The sequence below is a fragment of the Phaethon lepturus genome, unplaced genomic scaffold (genome assembly GCF_000687285.1).
Source record: "Phaethon lepturus isolate BGI_N335 unplaced genomic scaffold, ASM68728v1 scaffold18615, whole genome shotgun sequence".
NCBI classification, from domain to species: Eukaryota; Metazoa; Chordata; class Aves; order Phaethontiformes; family Phaethontidae; genus Phaethon; species Phaethon lepturus.
In genome coordinates, this window is record NW_010541430.1 from 1 (window position 1) to 22,278 (window position 22,278).

General features: G+C 50.1%; 1 protein-coding gene across 1 annotated transcript in view; it reads right to left on the reverse strand.

Moving 5' to 3' along the window:
* Window positions 1–39: 39 nt before the first annotated feature.
* FRAS1 (Fraser extracellular matrix complex subunit 1) overlaps window positions 40–22,278 on the reverse strand; it is a gene marked incomplete at its 5' end in the record, with an annotated part of 109,965 nt that continues 87,726 nt past the window's right edge. Inside the window, 25 exons of the mRNA XM_010287739.1 lie at window positions 40–624; window positions 1,548–1,694; window positions 2,910–3,115; window positions 3,423–3,589; window positions 4,246–4,362; window positions 5,101–5,260; window positions 5,418–5,525; window positions 6,569–6,719; window positions 8,124–8,338; window positions 9,138–9,298; window positions 9,670–9,902; window positions 10,736–11,011; window positions 11,198–11,385; window positions 12,740–12,940; window positions 13,606–13,762; window positions 14,243–14,448; window positions 15,376–15,523; window positions 15,894–16,054; window positions 16,347–16,691; window positions 17,621–17,867; window positions 18,337–18,499; window positions 18,967–19,126; window positions 19,979–20,129; window positions 21,387–21,500; window positions 21,785–22,012. Of these exons, the coding sequence (XP_010286041.1) occupies window positions 40–624; window positions 1,548–1,694; window positions 2,910–3,115; window positions 3,423–3,589; window positions 4,246–4,362; window positions 5,101–5,260; window positions 5,418–5,525; window positions 6,569–6,719; window positions 8,124–8,338; window positions 9,138–9,298; window positions 9,670–9,902; window positions 10,736–11,011; window positions 11,198–11,385; window positions 12,740–12,940; window positions 13,606–13,762; window positions 14,243–14,448; window positions 15,376–15,523; window positions 15,894–16,054; window positions 16,347–16,691; window positions 17,621–17,867; window positions 18,337–18,499; window positions 18,967–19,126; window positions 19,979–20,129; window positions 21,387–21,500; window positions 21,785–22,012 (4,995 nt within the window). The remainder of the gene's footprint in view (window positions 625–1,547; window positions 1,695–2,909; window positions 3,116–3,422; window positions 3,590–4,245; window positions 4,363–5,100; window positions 5,261–5,417; window positions 5,526–6,568; window positions 6,720–8,123; window positions 8,339–9,137; window positions 9,299–9,669; window positions 9,903–10,735; window positions 11,012–11,197; window positions 11,386–12,739; window positions 12,941–13,605; window positions 13,763–14,242; window positions 14,449–15,375; window positions 15,524–15,893; window positions 16,055–16,346; window positions 16,692–17,620; window positions 17,868–18,336; window positions 18,500–18,966; window positions 19,127–19,978; window positions 20,130–21,386; window positions 21,501–21,784; window positions 22,013–22,278) is intronic.

Consider the following 22,278-nt stretch of genomic DNA (forward strand, 5'->3'; position numbering starts at 1 on the left):
TTTATAAAAAGCGTTTACCAACCCAAAGGGCGCGCCCCATTAAACTTCTGTTCCGTCGTGCAAATTGTTGTGGACTTTGACTTCCAAGTTCACCTGCTTCACCTTCCTGCCCTTCCCCTCGCAGACACCCCCGCTTTCCCTCAATATATTAATGTTCCTCACGGTGCAGTACCGGCTGTCCAGGACCTTCTCCGCGCCCCTGGGCCGCTCCACCTTGGTGTTCAGGGGATGCTCCTCCGGGGCGGCCCCGGCAGCCTCCCGCTTCCTCCGCAGCTTTCGGCACTTCTTGGCGAGGAGGCAAACTCCCGCCAGCACCAGCAGCAGCAGCGTGACGGCAGCGACGGCGCTCCCCAGGGAAGCGCCCGTTTGAGCTAAGGAGGCTGCGACGGCGGTTTCCTCCCTCTCCAGCATCAGCGACTTCATGTTGGTGCCGTTCTTGATCTGGTCGCCTTCGTTGTCGTAGATTAAGGAATAGTCCAGCATCAGCCTCCCGTCGCTGTCGACCAAGTCCCTGCGGCCGCGTTTCCAGTGGCGAGTGAGGGATCGCTGAACGCGAGGCCCTGCCATGCTCTCTGGGCCAATTACGTAGATGACTTGAAGGTACCACTGGTGTCCAGCTTCCACCTTTAGGACAGGGAAGACACACACACAGAGGAAATTTTTAACTACAGCTTTTAGATCAAGTGATTTTCTTAAGTAAAGGTAGAGCTGGTGGCATTTTTTGTCCCGTTTCTTGACTCGCGCAAATATCAACAAAAAGGCTCAGTGCCTTTTTACGAGCACCTGCAGTAATATTCATCACCAAGTAAAGCGTTCGGTCTTGTTGTCGTATCTTTGTTTTGCATAAAAAAAATCTTAATCGCCAGAATCCTTTCTGCGCTGGAGTTTGCTTCTTAACTGGCTCCACCGTTAATTTATGGTGCAATCCCAGCAATGCCAAGAAGCCCCTTAAGCAAACAGTGGTCACCGAGTTACAAACGGGGACAAAAATGCCCAGAAACTGGGATATAAAATTCTGCCCTCGACTGAGAACTTCCTCTGTCTCCCTCCTGTTTCTGCCGAGTCTCGGACTCGCCAGCCTCTGCGCACGGAGAGGAACCACAACCAGAGGCTGCCTGCCCCTGTAACTGGGAAGGGGTGCGGCGAGCTCTGGGCTGCGGAGACCTTCAGAGGAAAGGACGGCGCCGTTTATGTGCTCTGTTGCTGAACAGAGACTCCGATTTCTCACCTCGCATTTGTACCCAGGCAAATCAAGGAGAGGCCTTGCTGCAATACGACCTGCAAACGCAGATGATCACGTGTACGTGAGGCCACCTCGCTTCACAGAGACCATGTTGCGGGTGGGCGTGGAGACAGCACGTCCTACCGCGTCGTCGGAAAAGTTGGTTGCGGGTTGCTGTTAAACTGCAGGAGGCTGCAAGACCTACACTAGCACGAATTTGGTTTCTCTAGGCAGTGTCAGGCCCAGAGTCTACAATTAACAAAGAATTTGTGACATCCTGGACAAAGAAGTTCGTTTGGGGCCACCGGTATCACTTGGTACGCACCTTGTAGAGAGCATCCACCTTGAGAGTAAATCCATCGACTCCGGGCATGCTGCTTACCGAATGGAACTCGGACAGTTCGGAAGCAAAGTGGGCATCGAAAGGCACATCGTGGAAATATTTATCCGTCACTTCTGGTTGGCTTCGGTCCTGGAAATCAGAGAGGTGTTACGAAGAGGAGGGCAAGCTGTCATCTTTCCAAAGGGAAGCCAGAAGCCAGGTCACTAAATAACACCTGCCTACCGCTGCAGAAATCGAACCCGAATGCCCAGTCTCCACACCCACACGTGGGCACGGACTTTTCTTCAAACGCTTGGGCTACTGCACAGAAAACATTTATGACCTCGATGACTTCTAGATGCTTCACACTGTTATAGCACAGACCGTGTCAATATTAGGTTTGTAGAACTGAACATCAGGAGAAGAGTTGAACCAGCCTGCTCAAATATGCATGCCAAACGAACTGACACCTTTAACATTACCCTTGTCCTGTGAGTGGTAATGGGGCTGCCAGCGAGGATGCTGGCACATGTTAACTACCAAGCATGTAATAAGAGCTGAACGCATCTTGGGAGCTAATCGTAGATTTATACAATGAAGGAGAACTTCTACATAACTGGTAAATAAATCTCCCTTTATATGATGCCGGTCCAGTCATTTGCAAGGCATGGTATAAGCAGAGATCAAGGGAAATTTTAAGAGCTTGGTACCTCACTTCTTTTTCTTCCTAATTTGTGGTTCGTTTATTTATTTATTTTTAGACTAAGACTATTTAGACTATTTATTTTATTTTAGACTAAGAAATACTCATGGATGAAGACTGAAGGAGAAACTGATCTTGTCTTCGTGGTTTGCACAAAGGTCTGCCCAGTACCACAAAAAATCCACCATGTTCCACTTCTCATCCCTTTGGAGTCAGAATCTGTTCGTAGTTGGGGGAAAAACCAAACAGAAAGCGGAAGCAGAGGACAGTTTTGCAAGCCAGTGCTCTCGCAGATGAGGGAAGTGTTTAGCAGAGGCAGCACCCTTTATTCAGGCTCTGGTTTTCTGTGGCTGCACAAAGGTGCAGGTGGCCGGGAGGGTGGCAGGGTCTGCCTGGAGACCCTGCAGGCTGTTGCGGGGTTTGGGGGTGCCTGGGGAAGTCAAACAGAAAAGCAACAGTGCTCCGTCACCTGGGACAGTCAGGCTGGTGAGAACATGTGGACACGAGCTAAATATCAGTATGTGCAGCCCCTCTCCACAGGTACGAAGGCCACTCAGTTCCCAGGTCTGCTAGGTCAGCAAGAGGCCGAGAGACCAGACTTCTCCAGGCACGAGCACACACGACACTCGACATCGCGGTTTTGTACACAGCAGAACTCTTACCAAGAGGAGAAATCGGTGTTTCAGGTGCTTGTTGGGTTGAATACAGCCATACTGGGGCCCCTCGTTATAGACGGTGCCCGTGGGGTCAAAGAAAGGCACGTAGCCATCCTTGCCCGTACACAGATAGACTTTTTCCAGCTGCAGTTTGTAAGCGGCGTTTAGGTTTTGTTCGGGGTTCCAGAGCACGCGGCCATAGAGGATCTGCCCTGAGGAGGTTGGGAGAAAAACGGTCAGGTTCAATTCTCCAGCTGTTAGAGCCAAAGGCACCAAACTACAGATGGCTCTGGGTTTTGATTTGTGTGTGTGCAGATGACAGAATACCGTGCCAGAGCACATTCTTGTCTTCTGGTCTTGCTGTGACAGGCCTGTAACATGCTCAAAATGCCATTTCTTGCTGTAAAAGAGGCAAAGCCAAATCTGGGTTTTACCCTTCTCTTTCAGAGGAATGGAAATTGTGAAGACAGAAACATTAGGTACAAGCAGAACAGGAAAGAAGAAGAAAATAAATCCTACCCTTTGAAAAAGCCCCTTTGTAATCCATTTCTGCCAGAGACATTTCGGATTTGGTGGGGTCCATCAGAAACACCTTCTCGTTGTTACAGAGCTGAAACTCGGTGTTTAGGGAGTAGACGACAGGAACCGGGCGGTTTGTCTGCTGGAAGGCAATGGGGATCAAAAATCTAAAATTGGGACAGGAAAGGAAAAAGGAGAGGTTTAGTTTGGAGGCACGTGAAGTTACACGCTGGTGACCTACACAGTCTGCTTCACCTTTCTTCCCTCCTGCTTCACTATTTATACTACGGCGGTATTTAGTCCGAGATGGCTTGTTGCCCCTCACCCTGCCCCGGTTTTCCAGTAATGGTGCAGGGTGCTGCCCGACCAGCTGAAGCCTCCTCGCAACAGGTCTGATTTTCCTTCTGTCTGGGGACGGCCGAAGGCTACGCCGGATGTCTGCAGTCCCGAGGCTGAAAACCGCTGGCTGATACGTACGACAGCCCCTGTTCTGGGAGTCTACAGTCTCGCTAGACGGGACAGAGCGAAGGCAGGCACACAAAAGGCGGCAACTTTTGTGAAAGAAAGCAAAGATGCCTGCCTTCTTCTCAAGAGTAATGGACCCTGCCACGCTACAGACTGTCTGGAGGACCCCGACCGCCAGCACAGCCATCTTCCACACCCTGAGGGGAATGGTCTTCAGTCACAAGGGAACTCCTGAGCCAAAGGAGAGGTTCCTCCCCTCCCCTTCTCCCTTCCTGCTGTTGTTGCGTGTCCCACATGTGTCCGACCAACCCAAACGGGCTGAAACTGTCCTGCTGCCGCGACGATGGGGACTCCTTACCGCTCAGGAGCGTGCGCCGTACAGGGCAGGGGCTTGTCTCCAGGCTCTACCCACGGCTGCGTGGGCTGCACAGTACAGGGGATTAAGAAGATCGTGTACTCTCCAGAGTAGTCCTTCCTGGGAACAGACAGCAGACACTGCGCTCACCAAACGAGACTCCAAGCTGTTCACCCAGCTGATGTGTTTTCCTAACATCCACTGTTTTCTAATTAGTGTAAGCAGACAAGACAAAGTTCATAGCAGGACCTATCCCTCGCCCCAGAAATGTCCATCTACTCCCAACAGTTGCAGGAGGGACAAATGTGACCCGCGGTGTTTAATCTGTCCCTCTGTGCAAGGAGCACAGACTGTAAAAATAAACAGACAGAACTAATAATGAAAAGGAATTTTTAAAAAAACTGAACTAAATGTTTCCAGATCTTAATATCCCCACCTCCACCAACCATAGCACTACTGATTAAGACAGTTGCAGACGTGATATCCTGCTTTTAACTTGCATACTGCAAAACAACCTTGAATACATCGTCACCACTGGTATCCGCCTACCCACCGACTTGACTGCTAGAAAAATGCATTTACAAGGAGATGAACCCATTTTTCCCGCTGCTCACATAACCAGTAGAGGAGCGTTTTCAGCCCTGACAGCGGCTCCCTGCGTGCTCTCGCTCTGAGCCCTAGAATGAGGCGGCCTCCTCACTATCGCTGCGGCTGCTGAAAGGGCAACGGGGATTGCGCTCTCAGGCCTGAATTTGGTACTGCTCCGCCGCTGCTGTTAACTACGTGCACGGTGCTTGCTTAAGAAGAACATTGTGCTGTGGGAAGCTGCTAAAAGGTGGCTGAACCCGCAGTCCTCACCTGTTATAGGAGCTGGTTGCTCTCCAGAGCTGGTAGGGAGAGTCGAAAGTCTGAGCACTCCACAGCAGCTGCAGGTCAAATTCGATCCCTCCCAGGTGGTCTGGAGTCATTAAAAAAGACTTGACATCTGGCAGGCTGTGGTGCTCCATTACAAAAAGCCCTGGGGTAAGGACAAGGAGGTGACAGATAAGGCAGGGTACGGAAAGACCCCACGGTGCACACCTTAGCACAGAGGGACTTGTTCTGCTACCTCTGTTTTCAGAACAGATCTGTATTTGTATGTTGATTTTTTCCTCTTTCAGGGCTCACGCTCTCACCTCTGAACTTGGCCTGTGTCTTGAACTCGATAACCAGCCGTCCGTCCTCGCGGATGTAGATCCTGATGATCTGCAGCCGGGCTGAGAGAACACTGTCCGTCTGAATCCCTGCAGAGTGCAGCAAGAACAAAGTCACTGGACACAGCAGAGCTGGTCCTCAGGTGGGCTCTGTCAGCCCCATGTAGCTCCAGAAGCATTTGAGAGCTCGAAAAAAGCATGGTTTAATTGGGATCATCCTCCAGTGAGTCAGCTATATGCTTCCTCCATTATCCACGTGTGCCGCGTAAGTCTCACTCAAGCATAAAGGAAGTAAATATTGCTGAGTTCCCCCCTAGGATTAGTCTGTGAATGTAACTTTTTTTACATAATAAGCTGTAGATGATTTGTCCTGGGTACTCCTGGCCTTAATTCCCGAGTGGCCCTCCATGAACAAAGCTCTGCGAGTCCCTCCTCTGCGAGACTAAGTGTCACCACTGGCAGAATAAAATCCAAGGTGAGGTCTGTTCCTCGCAGCCCTTTGAGCAGCAATGCTGCTCAAGGCTGCAGGCACGGGTTCACAGCTCACGCAGGCTCCAAATATTGCGGAAAAGCAAAATTAACAGGCTGGAAATAGAAGACGCGCAGGCACAGGACAAGACGCACAGAGACGCGCGGGTGTTAGGTCTCGGATGTAACCACTGGCAGAGGACAGGAATGATTTAGGGCTCGCTGCTGGGAGTACTGCTGTTTTAACAAACAAGGGGATACTATGGGAAAAAGTCCATCCCTGAGAGCCAGGAGGCTGAGGAATGTGATTGCAGCTCCCACACGAGAGTCGCTGAAAAGTGTCGGTGAAATCACTCCAAATATCCCAGAGGGAGCAGCCTCTGCCTGGCTGCGGAGACTCAGATGAAGAGAAGAGCTCTTTTCCTGCAGCACTTTCTAGGGCTCAGTAACAACTGTTCCCATTAACAGAGAGAGGCTGGGGGCAAATGGCAGCCCCCTCGCTAAGCTTACACAAGTGCAGGCATACCTGGACTCAGCCTGCGTGCCCTCTACTTCAGTGAGTGCCACCCGTGCTCAGGACTGTGGTGGCAGTGCAGGAACAAAGAAAAAGGAAAAAACGAGAACAACCCAATTCTCCCGTACCCCTTCAAATGCCTCTGACCTACCCGTCCTCCAGAGAACAGTATCGTAGAAAAAGGAGAACTCCATCTCTGTGTGATGCTCAAGAGAAGCCCAACCTCTCGGCGCTGTCACGTAAATATAGGACACATAGAGTGGAACGTGGACTGTTAAGAAGGACTGAGCAGAGTCTCGTACCTGTCAATAAAACCCCAAAGAGGTGGTTATGCACCTTCCGAAGGAGAGACGCTGGCCCAGACTCACAGCACCTGCTGCATTCGCGTTCCGCTCCGCAAATGGGGAAAAAACGGCAGAGTGCCTGCACCAGAAGACCCTTTTTTAGTTCTGGACTGTGGGTGCCCTAAACACAGGGAGGATAACGTGGGGACGAAGTATTTCTAAAGCGGGGATGAAGTATTTCTAACACAATATAATGTCATTGCCCCATAGAGACTGAGCTTATATAAAGACTGAACAATTAGCAAAAAAGTTATTGCAGGACTGCCGTTTGAAAAACAATAATGAACTGCTGGGAAAAAGTATGCAAGCACAGGGTGCTCCTCACATACCACAAAACTCCTACAATTAAGTCAGAGACGACTGCCTGAACTTTCTTTACCTTTACATATAGGTATTTTAGACAAACCTGCATTTTAAATAAGTGCTAAAGCACACTGGTGTCATGGTACAAAAGGAGCCGTGGTCATAACTTCACCTCAGAACTCCCCCAGTTTCCAATTCTGTGAATTAAAAATAAGCAGTTCTGCTCGCTCAGGACGGCCCTAAGAGTATGTGAAATACCACAGCATTTATTCTATAAATACACCATTTATTATCTGCAGAGCGCAGCTGTACTCTCCGAGCCCCTGAGAGAGCGCAGACGGACATTCCGGACTGCTTGGTGCCAGTCTCCATGTACTAAACTAACGCAGTTGTTCAGTTCAAGTAGCTGCTCTGGATTTGTGCAAATAATTTGAGCTATAAAAGGAAAGTTAACAAAGTATTCCAGACTGGCAGGAACTAAAAGAGATGATGTTGGCCATAACATGCTGACTGGGAATTTAATACAAGAACCTAACGAAGAAGAGATATTCACTGAAGCGGGATGTACATGTATAATCCATCCATGAGAGGGCAGTGAGACATGTCCAGTAGTGAAAGCCACTATTTTATAGAAGAACATGTTTGGCTTTTGGTCTGCCAGTCAGTTAATTAAGAAATTACTTAAAAATTCCCATGACCTCGCTCTGCTGCGCAGTACGAACTGATGTGCCTCTGCTCTGTTCTTTGCTCACTTATATTGGCTAAGAATACAGTCAAAAAATTGTAAAAGAATACAGCACAGCTGAGAATGTTTTGTATTTCCAGTACATCCTTATATTTAAAAAAAATATTTTACTGAAGATTAATAAAAGCTATGTTACCCCAAAGAAAATGAATTAAGTGCATTTCACAAAGCACTGTTCTTCTCTAGGTAAAAGGGGGAAAAAGCCATGCTCCAGCTGTACAGAGCAGAGCAGCAAATATACACAAAGTGGAGCTTTGCCTAAGAATTGAGAAAGATCTGGATTACGTGGAAAAGTTTTGGATAGGGCATCTCACCTGGAAGTCAGCGGTGACGGAGCCTCCGCAGACATCAATTAATTCAGTCATGTCATAATAAGCATCAAAAGTCCAAATGCAGCTCTTCAGGTTGAGGTGCTTGTAGAGCTGGATCGTCTTCGGCTCCCTCACTGTGGGGTCAAACTGGTAAGGGCGGTCATAGCCAGGACCGAGAACAATGGTGTCGTAGGTCACTTCATCCAGAAAGCCTGCCTCTGGGATTAAGAGACAGCAGGACACTGATCACTCCAGATTTTAAAGAGCCTGAGGCCAAGTACCGAGGTCCCATTTTCCCTCTCAAATCACGCCAGTGACTTTTTTTGTATTAGGGACCTAACGGGCTCCTCTCCCTTCACTATCCCACAGGTCAAACTGAATATATACAGGTCTTCACCGGGGAAAATGTTACAAGAACGGGGTAAAAATCCTAAAAACCAAACTTAGGAACCTTTTAATCAAAGGCTGAAGTTAAACTTTAAGAAATGCAAAACAGCTTGAGTACAAAATGAACAGAATGAAGTACACCAACCCCCTGCCCACCATGGAACAAGCATGGACCACATTACCCTGAGTGTCAGAGACACAAACTACCTTCTTTTCTTCAGCTCTGGCATTTATTTCAGCAGTGAGTTTACTTTTGTCGCTTCTTGTTGCCACATGGGAGACCTCAGTGACACAGACACAGTGATCCACTTCCTGTGGATCCCTCTCTACCCGGATGGATATCACAAAACAGATTTGAAAAGCACAAAATCACCAGCACGGTGCGAACCTACAACCTCCTCAAACAGAGCGATGCTGCTTAACCCCATTATCTGTTAAACATTCCCTTGCGCATCGCATCTCATCTTCAACAGGGCAATTCTGTTCACTGCTGTTAGTACAGGAAGATTACTTATTATTTACATAATGTCAAGAGAACCCAGAGGAAGGCAAAGCCGCCTTCTCTGCACTTCTTTACCGGCTTCTCCCTACCACCAAGTTCAGAAAGCAAAGGCTGGCTTTACAGGTTACCTGAGATGCCTCTGAGGTCTCTGACGGTGACCAGGTTTGAGCAGACGTGCTGGTGCCTGTAGATAGACTCGGAGAGAAGGAAATGCAGATTGTGCAGCGGCAGGGTGGAGATGAGGGGCAGCATACCATCCTGATGGGGAATCTGCACCGAGATGTGGATTCTGGAACAGAGAGAGGATGAGACAGCTGAAAAAAGCAGCCCTGGCAGGCACGGGAGCCCCACAGCACAGGCAGGGTGAGCCTGCTAGCGGCGGCCTGGTATTTCGTTTCAGCTAGATCTCCCCATCTACACGTCTGCTCCTTAAGCTGCCCGACCAGCTCCCGTCTGCTGAGGGGAAGGGCACCCCCTCAGCAGAGGAGGGTGCGAGGAAGAGAGTGGGAGCGCTACCCTGAGCACCCCAGGCTGCTCGAGAGGGCACACTGCATGGAGGGATGTGGTTCCGGACACACGTTCTCCTCGTGACCCAAACCAGCTCTGTAACCCCAGGGGGCCTGGCGAAGGACTGCGCTCTCCCCTTCTCCAGGCTCATACCTGTTGGGATGCTCCTTGTGCTTGACATCCAAGTACTTCAGAGTGGCAATGAAGGACTGCGCCTGGAAGCCTCGGGCTGTCCCTGCGACCACAGGAGTGTGACAAATGGCACTGTCTGTGCCTATGGTAACTACATTGCTTCTCAGGGGGGTCCCCACATGGCCGGCCTTGTCCACAGCCTTGGCCACACAGCGCACGTGGAACCGCCGGCTGAAGTAAATGCTGTCCAGCACCTGCAGGGAACGAGGAGGGAGAAACATGCACGTGGGTCAAAGACGCCAGCGTTGCAACACCTGACCGTGTAGCAAAATCACTTTGTCCTGGTGTTTTGAGGCAGCACGGAGGCAAGGCACACGCAAACGCCAACGCAAACTAGGAGCAGGCACGTGCCAATGTCTGCGTGGCCACTCGGGCAGGCAAGTGTGACTGGCCTCGTTACCTACGCTGCAGTAGATGCTCGAGTATGTCGGGTGCTTTACAGCTTCCTAACTCTGCCCACATACTAAAGGCAGGGTAAGAGGGAGCCTGAGCTGTTACGATCTGCCAGGCTGCACGTCTCCTGTCACCAGGGCTTTATTGAAGTATCCGAGTACTCACAGCTACTTCCCACGTCAACAGAAGTGGTGCTTTTAGCAGGCTCAGTGAAGAACAGTGCTAAATTTTCTGAAGCCAAAAGAAAAAAAAATCCCCAAAGAAGCATCCGTATCCATGCCAAATCCCAAATATGAGGAGATTTTAGGTTTTAATCTCTGTGCAACTAAAGCTTGCATTACCCACTAAAACATTCATAACTTGAGCTATGCCCTTCCTGCAACTTAAGCAGGACGGAAGGGAAGCAGACAACCCCAGAGCCAAACCCTGCTAACACAGGTCACATCAGCCTGCTGAGCTCTTACTCAGGCTCAGCCACTTTTTCAGGTGCGTGACTTTTCAGCTGGAGAAACGCAACTAAATTCCCCGTGTGAGTGATCTCACAGTACACAGACTGACAGAGCAGCCCCGAGCCCTCGCTGACTTAACGCCACACGCTCTCGCAGCTTCGCCATGCTGGTACCTAGCCACGTACCTTATGGTTGACGCTAGTGAACGGTGTGTTGTCAGTGATGGTTTCAAAAGGTGACCTGGCTCCATTCCCGTCCGTTGGGGTTGCTACTTCCCAGCTGAACTGTATTGAAGACTGGTTGATCCCAGCCTCGCTGCAGCGTTCCTTCATGACCGTGTACTTGGGGAAGTGAGGGTCACAAGGAGTGACGCAGATGAGCGGATAGCCTGGGGAAGGGGATTTCTTAGCACCGTCCTTGGTCACTTCTTCCACCCGGTCGTAATCAGCTAGGGTGACGACCTGCACGGACGCAAGACAGCAGTATTTGCCTGGGGCTGAGAGGAGGGGCAGAAAAGGCCATCCTTCCCACACACTCCAAGCCTGCCACATCAGTGCAGCTCTTAATTTTATTTCAGAAACCCTGCAGCGGTTTTCAGTCTGTACTTGAAGGGTACTAAACCACATCCTTTGCAATGGACAACTTACCACGGGAGATGCTGGCAAAATCAGGCTCCCTGCTGCCTCCTGATCCAAAATAGTCACTATTGCAGTGCTGGTATCTCCAAGAACAGCTTCCACCGGGTCATCTGGACCCAGCACCAGAGAAAAGGACTCATGCCACTCCCTGTCTTCATTGGACATGATCTCCACTTTAAACATGATATGGTCCACACCTGTGAGAGGAAATGCAAGAGAAAAAGAGAGAACTCCATTCATCATCAGATATTGCTCTGAAGTTCTCATTAAAAAAATGCACAGCTGGTCTAGGCTATGACCACTGAAACATTATGATAAAATACTCATTATAAATTTTATTTCCACTCATTTAGCCCCTTCCACACAGGAGTCTACTCTATACATAAAACTCCAGCTATGACAACTGATCCAATTGATCAGGTGGTAAGATTTACTAGCAGGTGCCATCTGAGGATTAATAACGCCTGTCTTGTATTAGCTGTCTGTAGTAAAAATCTATGATCCAAAGTACATCCCACCCCCGCTGCGAGCATCTCTGCTCTCTCTCACACCAGTATGCAGAACTGTTTGGTGAGGGCTTCTTGGTCCAGCAATGCGGTCTGAGCTGTTGCACTGGATCCTGAAAGGCCTTACATCCTCTGAAGACCACTTTAGTCTTGCCTGACAGATGCTAGTGATTCTTCCTCTGTTCTGACCACCCTTCATTTAACAGTTCAGCCTTTTCACGTAACAAAATTATAGCCTCAACAGAATGCAAGGCTGCAGCCCAGAAGAGTCACGCTTAAAAAAGACCACATAGTAAGTGGTCTATGTAGTATATTTAAAACACATTACCAAAAACTCACAAAAAACCCCCAACAAAACCCCAGATCCTTCTCATCCAGCGAGGCACCGTGAAGGGACGAAATGCTGTACACAAGAGAAAACATGGCAAGATTTGGGATGGCCTTCCCATTTTTTCAAATTACATTAATTCCAGTGAGCAGAAAGTCTCAACCACCCCTCGGTCTCCTCAGGCATTTACAGACTGCTCGGTAAAGAGCTTACCACCTCCAGGTTTTCATTCCCTCCTCCTTTTCATTCCCCCCTGCTTGGGCAGCAGCTTGGCACTTTGTGTATCGAGCGGAGAGGGCCGGTGCTCAGGACACCAGTGTGTTTGAATGGAGAATGCTTAGGCAGCCAGAAGGGGAGAGGGGAAACGACATGTCTAATGCATGGAAAGGGGAAAAGTCTTGCACCCCACCTGTAACACACTGAAGAGCTGCAAAGGTGTTTCTCCCCACAAAGACTGTGATAAGCCCAAGATCAAACCTCAAATCAAATCTAAACCCCCAAATCTAAGGGTATATTATGCCCTCTTACAGCTAATGCCGGTCACTTCACCAGGAGCAGTTAGACCCGTGTTGTGTTGTAAACCTCATGCAAAAAGTGGCTTTTTCCACATCTCCTGAATGTTTCCCTTCAATGGTCCCTTCTGATATGTCACTGGTCACTTTCAAAATGTCACTGGTCACGCGACCACCTCTAACCTCCCCTCCAAGGACCCTTTACCTGGGCTGAATTTGAGCATTCGACTCTTGGGATAGTAATCCACTCCGGCCTGAGCTGAGCCATCGCGGGTGCTGCAGCGGACTTTTGAGGTCCTGTTCTGATCCCCTCTCCGGACCACCTTGATATTTAAAACAGCAACCCCCTCTGGGCCAGGCGGCTCCCGTACTTGGTACGCAGCTTCTTCAAACTCAATGGTGGGTGCTAAAGAAAGAGCAGTGAAGAAAAAGCCCCAGGTTTGCACACCAGCTGACTGTTTACAGATGAAGGGCATTCAGCAACCGGGCTGAGCCAAGCTAAGCTCAGCTCCTTTTAGGCTCTGTCTACAAAACTTCAGAGCAAGGTGCTCCTCAAAGCAGGGGCCAAAACGGCAGCTCTAAGGGTTGGATGTGAATTAGGGCAATGGCTACATTGGCTACAGAGGATGGCAAATGATTCTCCCATTCCCTGCCACCCGCTGAATCACACGCCCTTGAATCCGTGCCACGTGATGGTGCTACAGCCCCCACCGGCAGTCACACCAGTGGGACCTGGCATCCCCCTGCCTCCCCACAGATGTCCCCAGGCTGTGACGCTGTGGAGGCAAGGCAACATCTCCCAGGCGAAGCACAGCAACTCCCTGACAACTGCAGGCGAACGGGAAATGGGACAAATGGTGGGTTCAAGCCACTGTTACTCAGTCCCTCGCTTAAGACCAGTCCAGTGCACAAAGCCATCACATCAGTGACCTCCACACAGAGCTGTGACCGTGCGACTGAGGGCGTTCACGTGCACTAAATTAAACCACAAGCTGTTGATGAGACTGTGCTGACTACCTTGGAACTGCATCCTGCACTACAACTATACCCTTGTTGAGCGTCCTCGCTTACCATCTTCGTCATTGGTGACGGTTATGGTTGCCATGTCCATCTTCCCAATCCTAGCCCCACTCCAATGGTTTCCAAGTGGGCTACCAAGATAGACCCGGAACTGCTCTTCTGGTTCAAAGGCAGAGTCATCACTGATGTAAACACTGCAATTCTTCACCTAAAGACAAGTAAGCAGGAGAAAACAGCAGACATTCATACATTCGATGAAGCCACTTAAAGGCCACACCGTACTTCGCTATCTAGGGTTTAATGTCCGAGTACTGTCAATCCTGGAAGAAAGGCTTCTATTTTTAAGGCCGCTACTTCAGCGTGGACAAAACCACCCAGTTAGACGATGAGACACAGCAGTCAAGACATCTGCTTCCAGAAACCAACAGCTCGCTGCTACAACAATCCTGAGTCCTGTTGACACAGAGGATTTGCATTTCACGTTTTAACTGGTTTTATCATGAAACAAACAGCCCCTTCAGAGTCATGTCCTGCTTCCAGGACCAGAGGAATTTGTGACTTTAAGCATCTGTGAAACCGGTCTGGACAGCCTCTGTCAGCTCCCTCTGAGAATGCAGAGCCGAGGAGGAGATCTGAAACTCTCCCATCAGTGGTTCTTCATTCTCCCTATACGCCAAGTTCGGCTCACCTTCTCCCCTTTCAAGAAAGTGATGCGAGACTCTTCTGCATTTCTCCTCTCTGCAAAGTCCTCCATGACCTCTGCTGTCTGGCTCTGGGTGTAGCACCTGACAGAGGACTCGTAGCTCAGGTCCCCGGTGCGGAAGATGGGGATGTGCAGAGCACCCTCTTTCTCTTTCACCGCGTACGTATCCTTGGTGAACTGCATGCTTGGTACTGCAGGAGGTAATCAAAAGAGTCAAGCAGCATTGAAGCTCCACAGAGGAGCTAGTCGAGGCGCATACACCCTGGGAGAACCAGGGAGTCCGACAGCTGGAGTATAAAATGGCAGCTTTGCTGTGCCTCAGTACAGGATTTGGTTTCAAACAAACCAGTGACCATTACTGCCATCAACCGTCTATAGAGCACAGGATCAGCAGACCCTGCAGCCCTTCAGAAAGAAGGCCTCTCTCCTCGTCACCTCTCAGCCACCTAACTCCAGCAGTTGAGGAGACTTGCTCCTTCCCTATCATTTTGGTGCTGTTGCCATGCGCTGGAAAACAAGACAGGGCTGGCGGCACAGGGATGGTGTGTTTGCGAGGCACGTCAGGAAGGGATTGTGTCAGGACTCAGTACTGAAATGGATGCTACATCTCAAGGCATTATCCTACTGTCTGTGGACAGACAGAACAAAGAGCTTGCAGCGAAGAGGGCAGACCTCAACAAAAGACTCTAAGGCCGAAATGATTATAGACTCCCACAAACTTCGATTATACAGTGTGTGCTTTCCTTAGGCAAGCAAACACGACAGATGTTAAAACACAAGAGAAAGTAAACATGCCGTGAGACTTTCTCACATACTTAGGGGGACTTTAGCTCACAGAAAGCATGGAATGAGGACTGAGCTCTGAGAAGAGGAGGCAAAGCGTGGCTGAAAGTGCGGGAACACTACAGGAAAATTCATTCTGCACTTCTGAAGACTCCAAACTCTTGTGGACAGTGAAGGATGGAAAGAAACAGGACAGCCAAACGGAATGGGAGGATCCCAGGAAAATAGGCTAAATCCAGCCTGGAAATAACCCAACTTGGACCAGCCTTCTGCTGCATGAAAGTGTTAAGGAAGAGGCTAGGATGGACCGGATAGAGCTGCCATGGATAACTTACCATCTTGGAAGATGTCATTAATGGCCACGATCGCTTGGAACGGCTTTGTCAGCTCAGCTCCATGGGGTGAGCTGAGATAAACAACAAACGTCTCCAGCCCTTCTATCACTGGGTACTGCGCATCATCGAGTATTGTCAGAGTGCAGAACTAGAAGGAAAGCAGAAGTCCTGCTTTTAGAGATGCAAAGCTTTCATCCTTCCAGCACTCACATTTGGGTGTCTAATGTAAAGTCATTATGTCAGGCTTTTCTGAATTCATTAATCAATGGAAACAATGTTCTAGATCAATCCGGCGTATCATCTCAGAGAACAGGCAGCCATCTTTAGCCTGGGAGAGGCAGCTTGACCGAATCTTCTTTGGCTGGAGTGCTGATGAGATGCGAGTCTGTGCCTATCAGATTCATTAGCAATTCTCAATCGGCCCTGAGAGCATTTTCAAAACAGGCAAATGGCACATGAACGAGAGAGAAGTGCCACCAGACAGAGCAGACTCATCAAGAGTCAAAGCAGCTCCTCACCTCTTCTGTCTTGCCCGGCCTGAATTCTATTTTTCTGGAGCTGGGAACGTAATCGATTCCCGGGCTGGCAGATGGAGGGTCTGACATCCGAGTGGCACACCACACCGAGATGGGGGTTGAGAGATCAGGTCCCTGTCGGAGGACTGGAATCTCAATGTTTCCTGCATCACAAATTGTACAGCAGAGAGAACCAAGATGAGAAAGCAGCCACATACCACAAAACCACTCATTTCCCTTCAGCACGCCCTCCTCCCTTTGCCGCTGCTCCCGCACCCGGCACGGGCTATTGCAGAGAACAACCCCCAGCCTTCCCCACAGGGCCAGAGGGAAAAACAGAAACCCTCTGCAGATCTTTTACAGTTCTGCCGCTGTGCCCTAAATCACTCTTCCTGGTGAAAGAGCACCCCAACGCGACGTGGAGCCGCCCTGGGGGAGCCCCCTGCTCCTCCTCACCTGCAGCCTCACTGACGGTAAAAGTAGCATTCCCCAGGAACACTGTAGAGGCATCGTTGGGACCGCTGATGAAGACGCTGGCTGAAGCCCGGCTGCCAATGCGTGCATTATCTGAGGCATCGGCCAGTACGATCTCAAACTCCTCTTCTTCTTCGTATTCGCTGTCATCGATCAGCGTGATGTCACATGTCATCATGGTGACACCCGGACCAAAAACAATGCGGCTGTCGTCCGCCATCCCCCGGGACTTGAAGTCGGAGCCGGATTCCAGCATATAAAGGCTGCTTCCCTTGGCTGATTTGGGGACAGTGTAGCAGACGGCAGACACAGTGCTGCTGGTATCCCCTAAGACGCAACAGAAAAAGCCCGTAGCTCCATGGAAATATTTTTACTGTATTTGCTGGAGACACCAGCATTCACTTAAATAAGAAAGCAGCATTCAGAAAAGAGGGTGAGGAGTAAAAAAGAACACGACCCCTGCTCCTAAACTTGCATAAAAGCTGGCTTAGATCTGACTTCCAGACATACTCCAAATCTGCACTCTTCGTTACTATGATGAGGAAACGGGTGGCACTTGCCTATTAAAGAATATACAGTACAGTGATAGGGTCCCCATAAAACACAGTATCTAGCTTACAGAGAAGCAGCAAATAAATATAAGGGTTTGCTCCTGCTCATGCTGGGTGGAGAAATTAATCCAAAAGCAAGGAGCTTTACTGCGTTCGTGAATCTTACAGCAGAGCTGGGAAAGATTAAAAAGAAATAATCTGCCCTGTGCTGTTGCTTGTCATTTCAGTTGCACCACAAAGCTACTTCCAAAATCAAAGAATTGCCACAAAATCATAAACAATCAAACCCCAGGGAACACCACTTGTTTTGGGGGTCACTGTGATTTGCCTGCCAAGAGGAAACAGTCGTTTGCCTGAGCCTGGCAAAGGCACGTACCGCAAAGACTCCTCGGCAGCTTTGCAGTAATCCTAGCCGTGTGATAAAAGACTGCAGTATACAGGCACTAAACCGCTTCTATTAGCTATAAAGTACAGAATTAAAATCCAAGCTCTAGGCAGCCACACATACTTCACAGTCTGTCCACAGGCGCTTCACTTCTCTCTGTCCCCAGTTTACCTGGCCACAGGCTCCAGGGCTCCCCATCCACCCTCTCTGCTGTGTGGGTTCAGACTCTTCACGTCTGACCACAGCAGCGCCTGCGGAGCCGCTTTCCCTCCCGTGCTGCAGAGCCCCACGGGAGCACAGTTCTGCCCGGCTCGACCCACCTTTCCTTTCAACAGGAGCAGAGAGAAAACCAGCGCTCTCGCTGACATGGTACGTCTTCCTGTCGAACTGCAGCGTGGGCTCGTCCTCCGTGTCAGTGATGGTGACGATGGCCCGGGTGACGTTCCCCAGCAGAGCGTAGGCCGGCATGCTGAGCTCCACGGCGAAGCTCTCCGCGCCCTCAAAGACGTTGTCATCATTAATGACGATGGTGCAGGCCTTGGTGTCCTCCCGCTCCTCAAACTGCACCTGGAAGGCAGCAAGCGTCCTGCTCTCTTTGGACTGGGGTCTGACACCTTCTGTCCTTCCTGCCTCACCCTTGCCTGAGTCACACACCCTGTGTACGGGCAGCACCAGAGGCCGACCTTAAGCAGGGATGAATGGCTAGTGGAGGTCAAAGGCAGCAGCAAATGCAGTGTATAGGCCCCTGCCCCTTCTGACCTCACTCATGGTTTTAGCCCTTTGCATGATCAGGAACGACATTCCTACTCAGGCAAGCCTGTAACTTTTGCGGTCTGTCAGAATACTGCCGCGAGGCGTATCTGCCAACACAAAAAAAACAATAAAAAAAGAGACCCTCTTCTGAAAGCAAATAAACCACAATTTGTTAGAAAGGAAATAGTCTCCTTTGTGTTTTTATCAGTTTTTATCAGTGCTTTCATCCAGGCTTGACGGCATGCATGGTCAGACCTTTTCTTTCCTGGCGTCCCCAACCTACCTGCCCCGCGTACTCCACGTAGTCCTGCTCTCCCGGCTGTGACCCAGAGCTGGAGGTGGCCGTTCCCTGCTCCGTGCGGCACAAGACAATCGCGTACTGGTTGAGGTTACCAATCCGCCTCACGGTGACGCTCACGGCGCCTGCGCTCTCTCTGACGTTGTAGCTGGAAACGTATCGAGCGGATACAAATAACGGGCTATGTGTTTACGCTGATACTGAGCACCACAGACTCAGGCTGACTGCTGCCTCCACGGAAAATCCGAGGGGCAATAATGATCAGGGACTCGGGCAGATGGCAGCTATTCAGCAAGCCTGCTCCGTGGCTTAACCCGGCAGGCACTTCTCGCTGACACACACGAGTTCCCATTTCCACGCAGGCTGCTGTTGGCCACCCCCCCCGCCTCGAAATCAACAGCGTTAATTCAGCAGCAATGCCACGCGTGGTGCTACCGTGCACAGCAGCGAGACCTCAGCCCTGACGGGGTGCCACTGAAACACAGGCAGAAACGATGGTAACTGCCCCAGAATTTCATTTCCATGCTGTAGGTCCAATCACGTATTATGGAGCTCAACCTGCCTCGCTCCAAATAAGACCCCGTCTAAGAGTGCTGTAAACCCCATGCCATTTACCTGGTGTATGTAAAGCTGAGGAGAGACCACTGGATGTGGAAGATGTTACCACTGACCACATTGGGTTTGCGGTCCTTCACTAGGAACTGAAAGCTGTCTGTGGTCTCCTGAACCTTCTCCTCATGCATCACGTACCGAATGAGGCCCTGGTTCACATCCTCTGCCGGGAGGAGACATCCAGTGAATCAACCCAGAAATTCAACGGCAGTTTCATAGACGAGCAGCACAAAGACATGCATCCGCATGGCCACAGAGATCGGGCTCTCCGCACGCCCTTTATGCTGCAGCAGCTTTTCTAACTTTTTTGGTCTTACCTGTGGTAGAAGCCAGCCTACAAGCTGTGACAAGACATTCCCTTGCCTAACCTTTATCCATAACGGTTCATACTTAAAAACAAAGTAAGTTTAAAGTAGCTTTGACGAAATGCAAGAAATATGAATTTGCCTGGGCAGCACATATTTCACCTCTGTTCTATAAGCTGCCATGTTCTAACAGGGCTCCTTGTCACTGCCGAGATGGGCTGGGCTCTCTGACCTCCTGCAGTATAATGCAAATTTGCCAAGCTTCAGCCCTAAAATAGCACAGGTGTCTTCCTACGCAGCAGTCAGAAAGAGTGCAGTGGCGTAGGAAGCAGTGACTCCCTCATCTCCCCTTCCTAAAGGATGGCCCCTCAGTCCTGCAAGAGTGAACCTTCCACACGTTGGTGACTCTGCACTGCCGGCTAAACATCTACCAGACCTTGTGATGATTAGATCCACATGCAATATCTACAAGTCCTCTTTAGCGTCCCAAGTCAAATCTCCAGCTCTAACAAGAACCTGGGTGTGCTACTGCACATGTGTTGACATCTGTGAGAAATTATAGGATTTCTGCAATTGAGAGCGAGGTCCAATTCTTACTTTTGACGCACCTTCGAGGTTTGACCCTTGTCTTCTCCCCCCCGCCCTGCTATCCTGACAAACTGAAAGCAGATGAAGGGAAAAAAGCAACAGTATACAGCCCAACTCCATACCCTGCGTAAAGGTGGTCACCGTCGTCCCTGGTTTCAGCTTGTTCTCCACATAACCATTTCTGGGACCAGTTGTTATCTCATATACCAGCTGTTTGTCATCTGTGTCAGGATCTGTCGTCAGTAACTCCTTCTTAGTGATTAGATTGGTTGCCTGGATTAAAGCCAAACCAAGGGAGTGAAACTCTGGAGATCCAGCGGTGCAAGTCTGATTGACTTTTCACCCAAAAAGCCCAACCATCCCCCTGTCAAACAGTGCTCCATGAGGGAAAACCTAGGGCATGTAAAAGCACAGAGCACACAGAGCAGCCTTGAACAGACAGGTGCCCCACAAGGTGTTCGACAGCACAGGGAGGATTCAAATTCTCCCTCACATCTGGTTTGTTTCATAATAAAATCATTGCGGCTCAAAGAGAAGCAAATTCAGAACAGGCTGCCCAGCCCTACCTAGCTGGAGCTAAAAGCCGTGACAAATCTTTTGGTTTCCCCCGGAAACCACGGCTCCACGAACTGCGCTGATGCTCAGGTGAGGCCTGGCTTTGCCCAAGACATTTGCAAAGAGCCTCAAGTTGAACGACCCGGGACAGTTCGTGCTGCTTCAGTGAGCCTGCACTGGTCCTCTTTCAAATGACCTCAGACAGATGTGCCTCAGTTCCACTACATTTTGCTTTCTCTTTAAAAAGAAAACACCTTTAACAGCAGGAGAAAAAGAGAGAATTGAACTGCCTGAGGCTGCAGGAGTGCTTTTTCTGAATTAGAGCTGAGGTAGCCATTTCTTAATACAATTTCTTACTGCGGTGTCTTCTAATCCTTTTTGCTGCAAAGAACCAAAGTATTTCTTTGCCGTTAATGTTGGGTCCTCAAAAACAAGCACGAGAGTGAGTTTTTCCTAGGGTTTGGTTTGGACTTCAGCAAAACAAAGGCATGTCACAGCAAGAAATCCCTATACCAGGTTTCTCTGAAGGCCATATATCTCTACCATGGCTGCTGTGGCACGTAATAAAGACTTCTCTGCCATCAGCAAAGCTTAAAACACACTGCCCCGGGGAGGAAGGAGAAGGGGCAGGACGTGTCCGCCCAGCAAGGCGGACAGGAGCTGTAGCTGTACTGCACAGTTTGTGCAGGAGGCAAGAAGAGCCAGGCCTGGCGGTCCTGCTGATCTAAGGGAAGGAGGTGGTCCAGGAAACAATTTAGTGCCCTGGAGCCACACTGCCTGGTTTAGCTAATGGAGCTGCGGTGCAGGCATGCCTGCACACCTCCGCCTCTTCCAAGACACTTCATGGGCCCAGAGGGAAGCCTGTACACTATCACAAAAATAAAAATGCTGAAGGATCAAAGAGTTCTCCTGTGAAGCTCCTTCTCTTGGAACAGCCTGAGAAACAATCTAAGCTGAACCCAGGCAGGCAGTTACCTTGCCATCCGTGTACTCCAGCCACTGCAAACCCAGGTTGGTGATGACCCTGGGTGTCCCATCATCTACAGAGAGAATATCCACTTTGAAGCGCTGCGGTGCTGCTGTCACAACCTGACAAAAGTTGAGGGAGGTGGCTGTTACTGTGGGAGTCAGAGCCTCATCCACCATATCACCAACTTTGCTACCTTCAGCTCTGTTGGGATCAAGGTCCTGGGGCAAGTTTGCACACACAAAGGCTGGTACACCAGGGAAGAAGCGTAAGGCACCACATAACTGAGAATACTCAGCCCTTATGTTCAGTGGAGCGACAGCAGCTAAGTCTCCCCTTCTCTGGGAGGAGGTAGCTTTCTATTAGCGACAGAAGGTCACCCTCACATCCCTTCTCCTCCCCTTACCTTCTTTCCCCCATCCTCCATAACGAAGAAGGGATTGGTCCCATCAGACACAGTGAAAGTGAAGCGATCCTTCAGCGAGTTGCTACCATCATGGCTGTAGCTGATGCGGTTCTGGTAGATGTCATCCATCGTGAAGGTGGTGGCTTGGTGGTAACGCTGCCCATTGCTGGTGCGTTCAATCAGGCCATGCCGAGGGGGCTGCATGACTGTGAACGTAATGGACTCAGCCTGCACCGGGGAGACAGAGTGGCAAAGCTGATGACGTGACCCCAGGACCAGGACAGGAGAGTCCTTCCAGCTCGAGATACCTGGAGAGGGACTCTATGCCCAGACAGCTTTCCTAGCACAGTGTTTCCCATCTGGGGCTGAGACGCAGCGCCGCACGCTGAATTGATTCATCCTGAGCTCTGCCTTGTCTTTATCCCTCTCTCCCAAGGTGGCTATCTACAAAACAACCCCAGTCAGGGAGAGCTAGGCTGGATACGTCACACCAA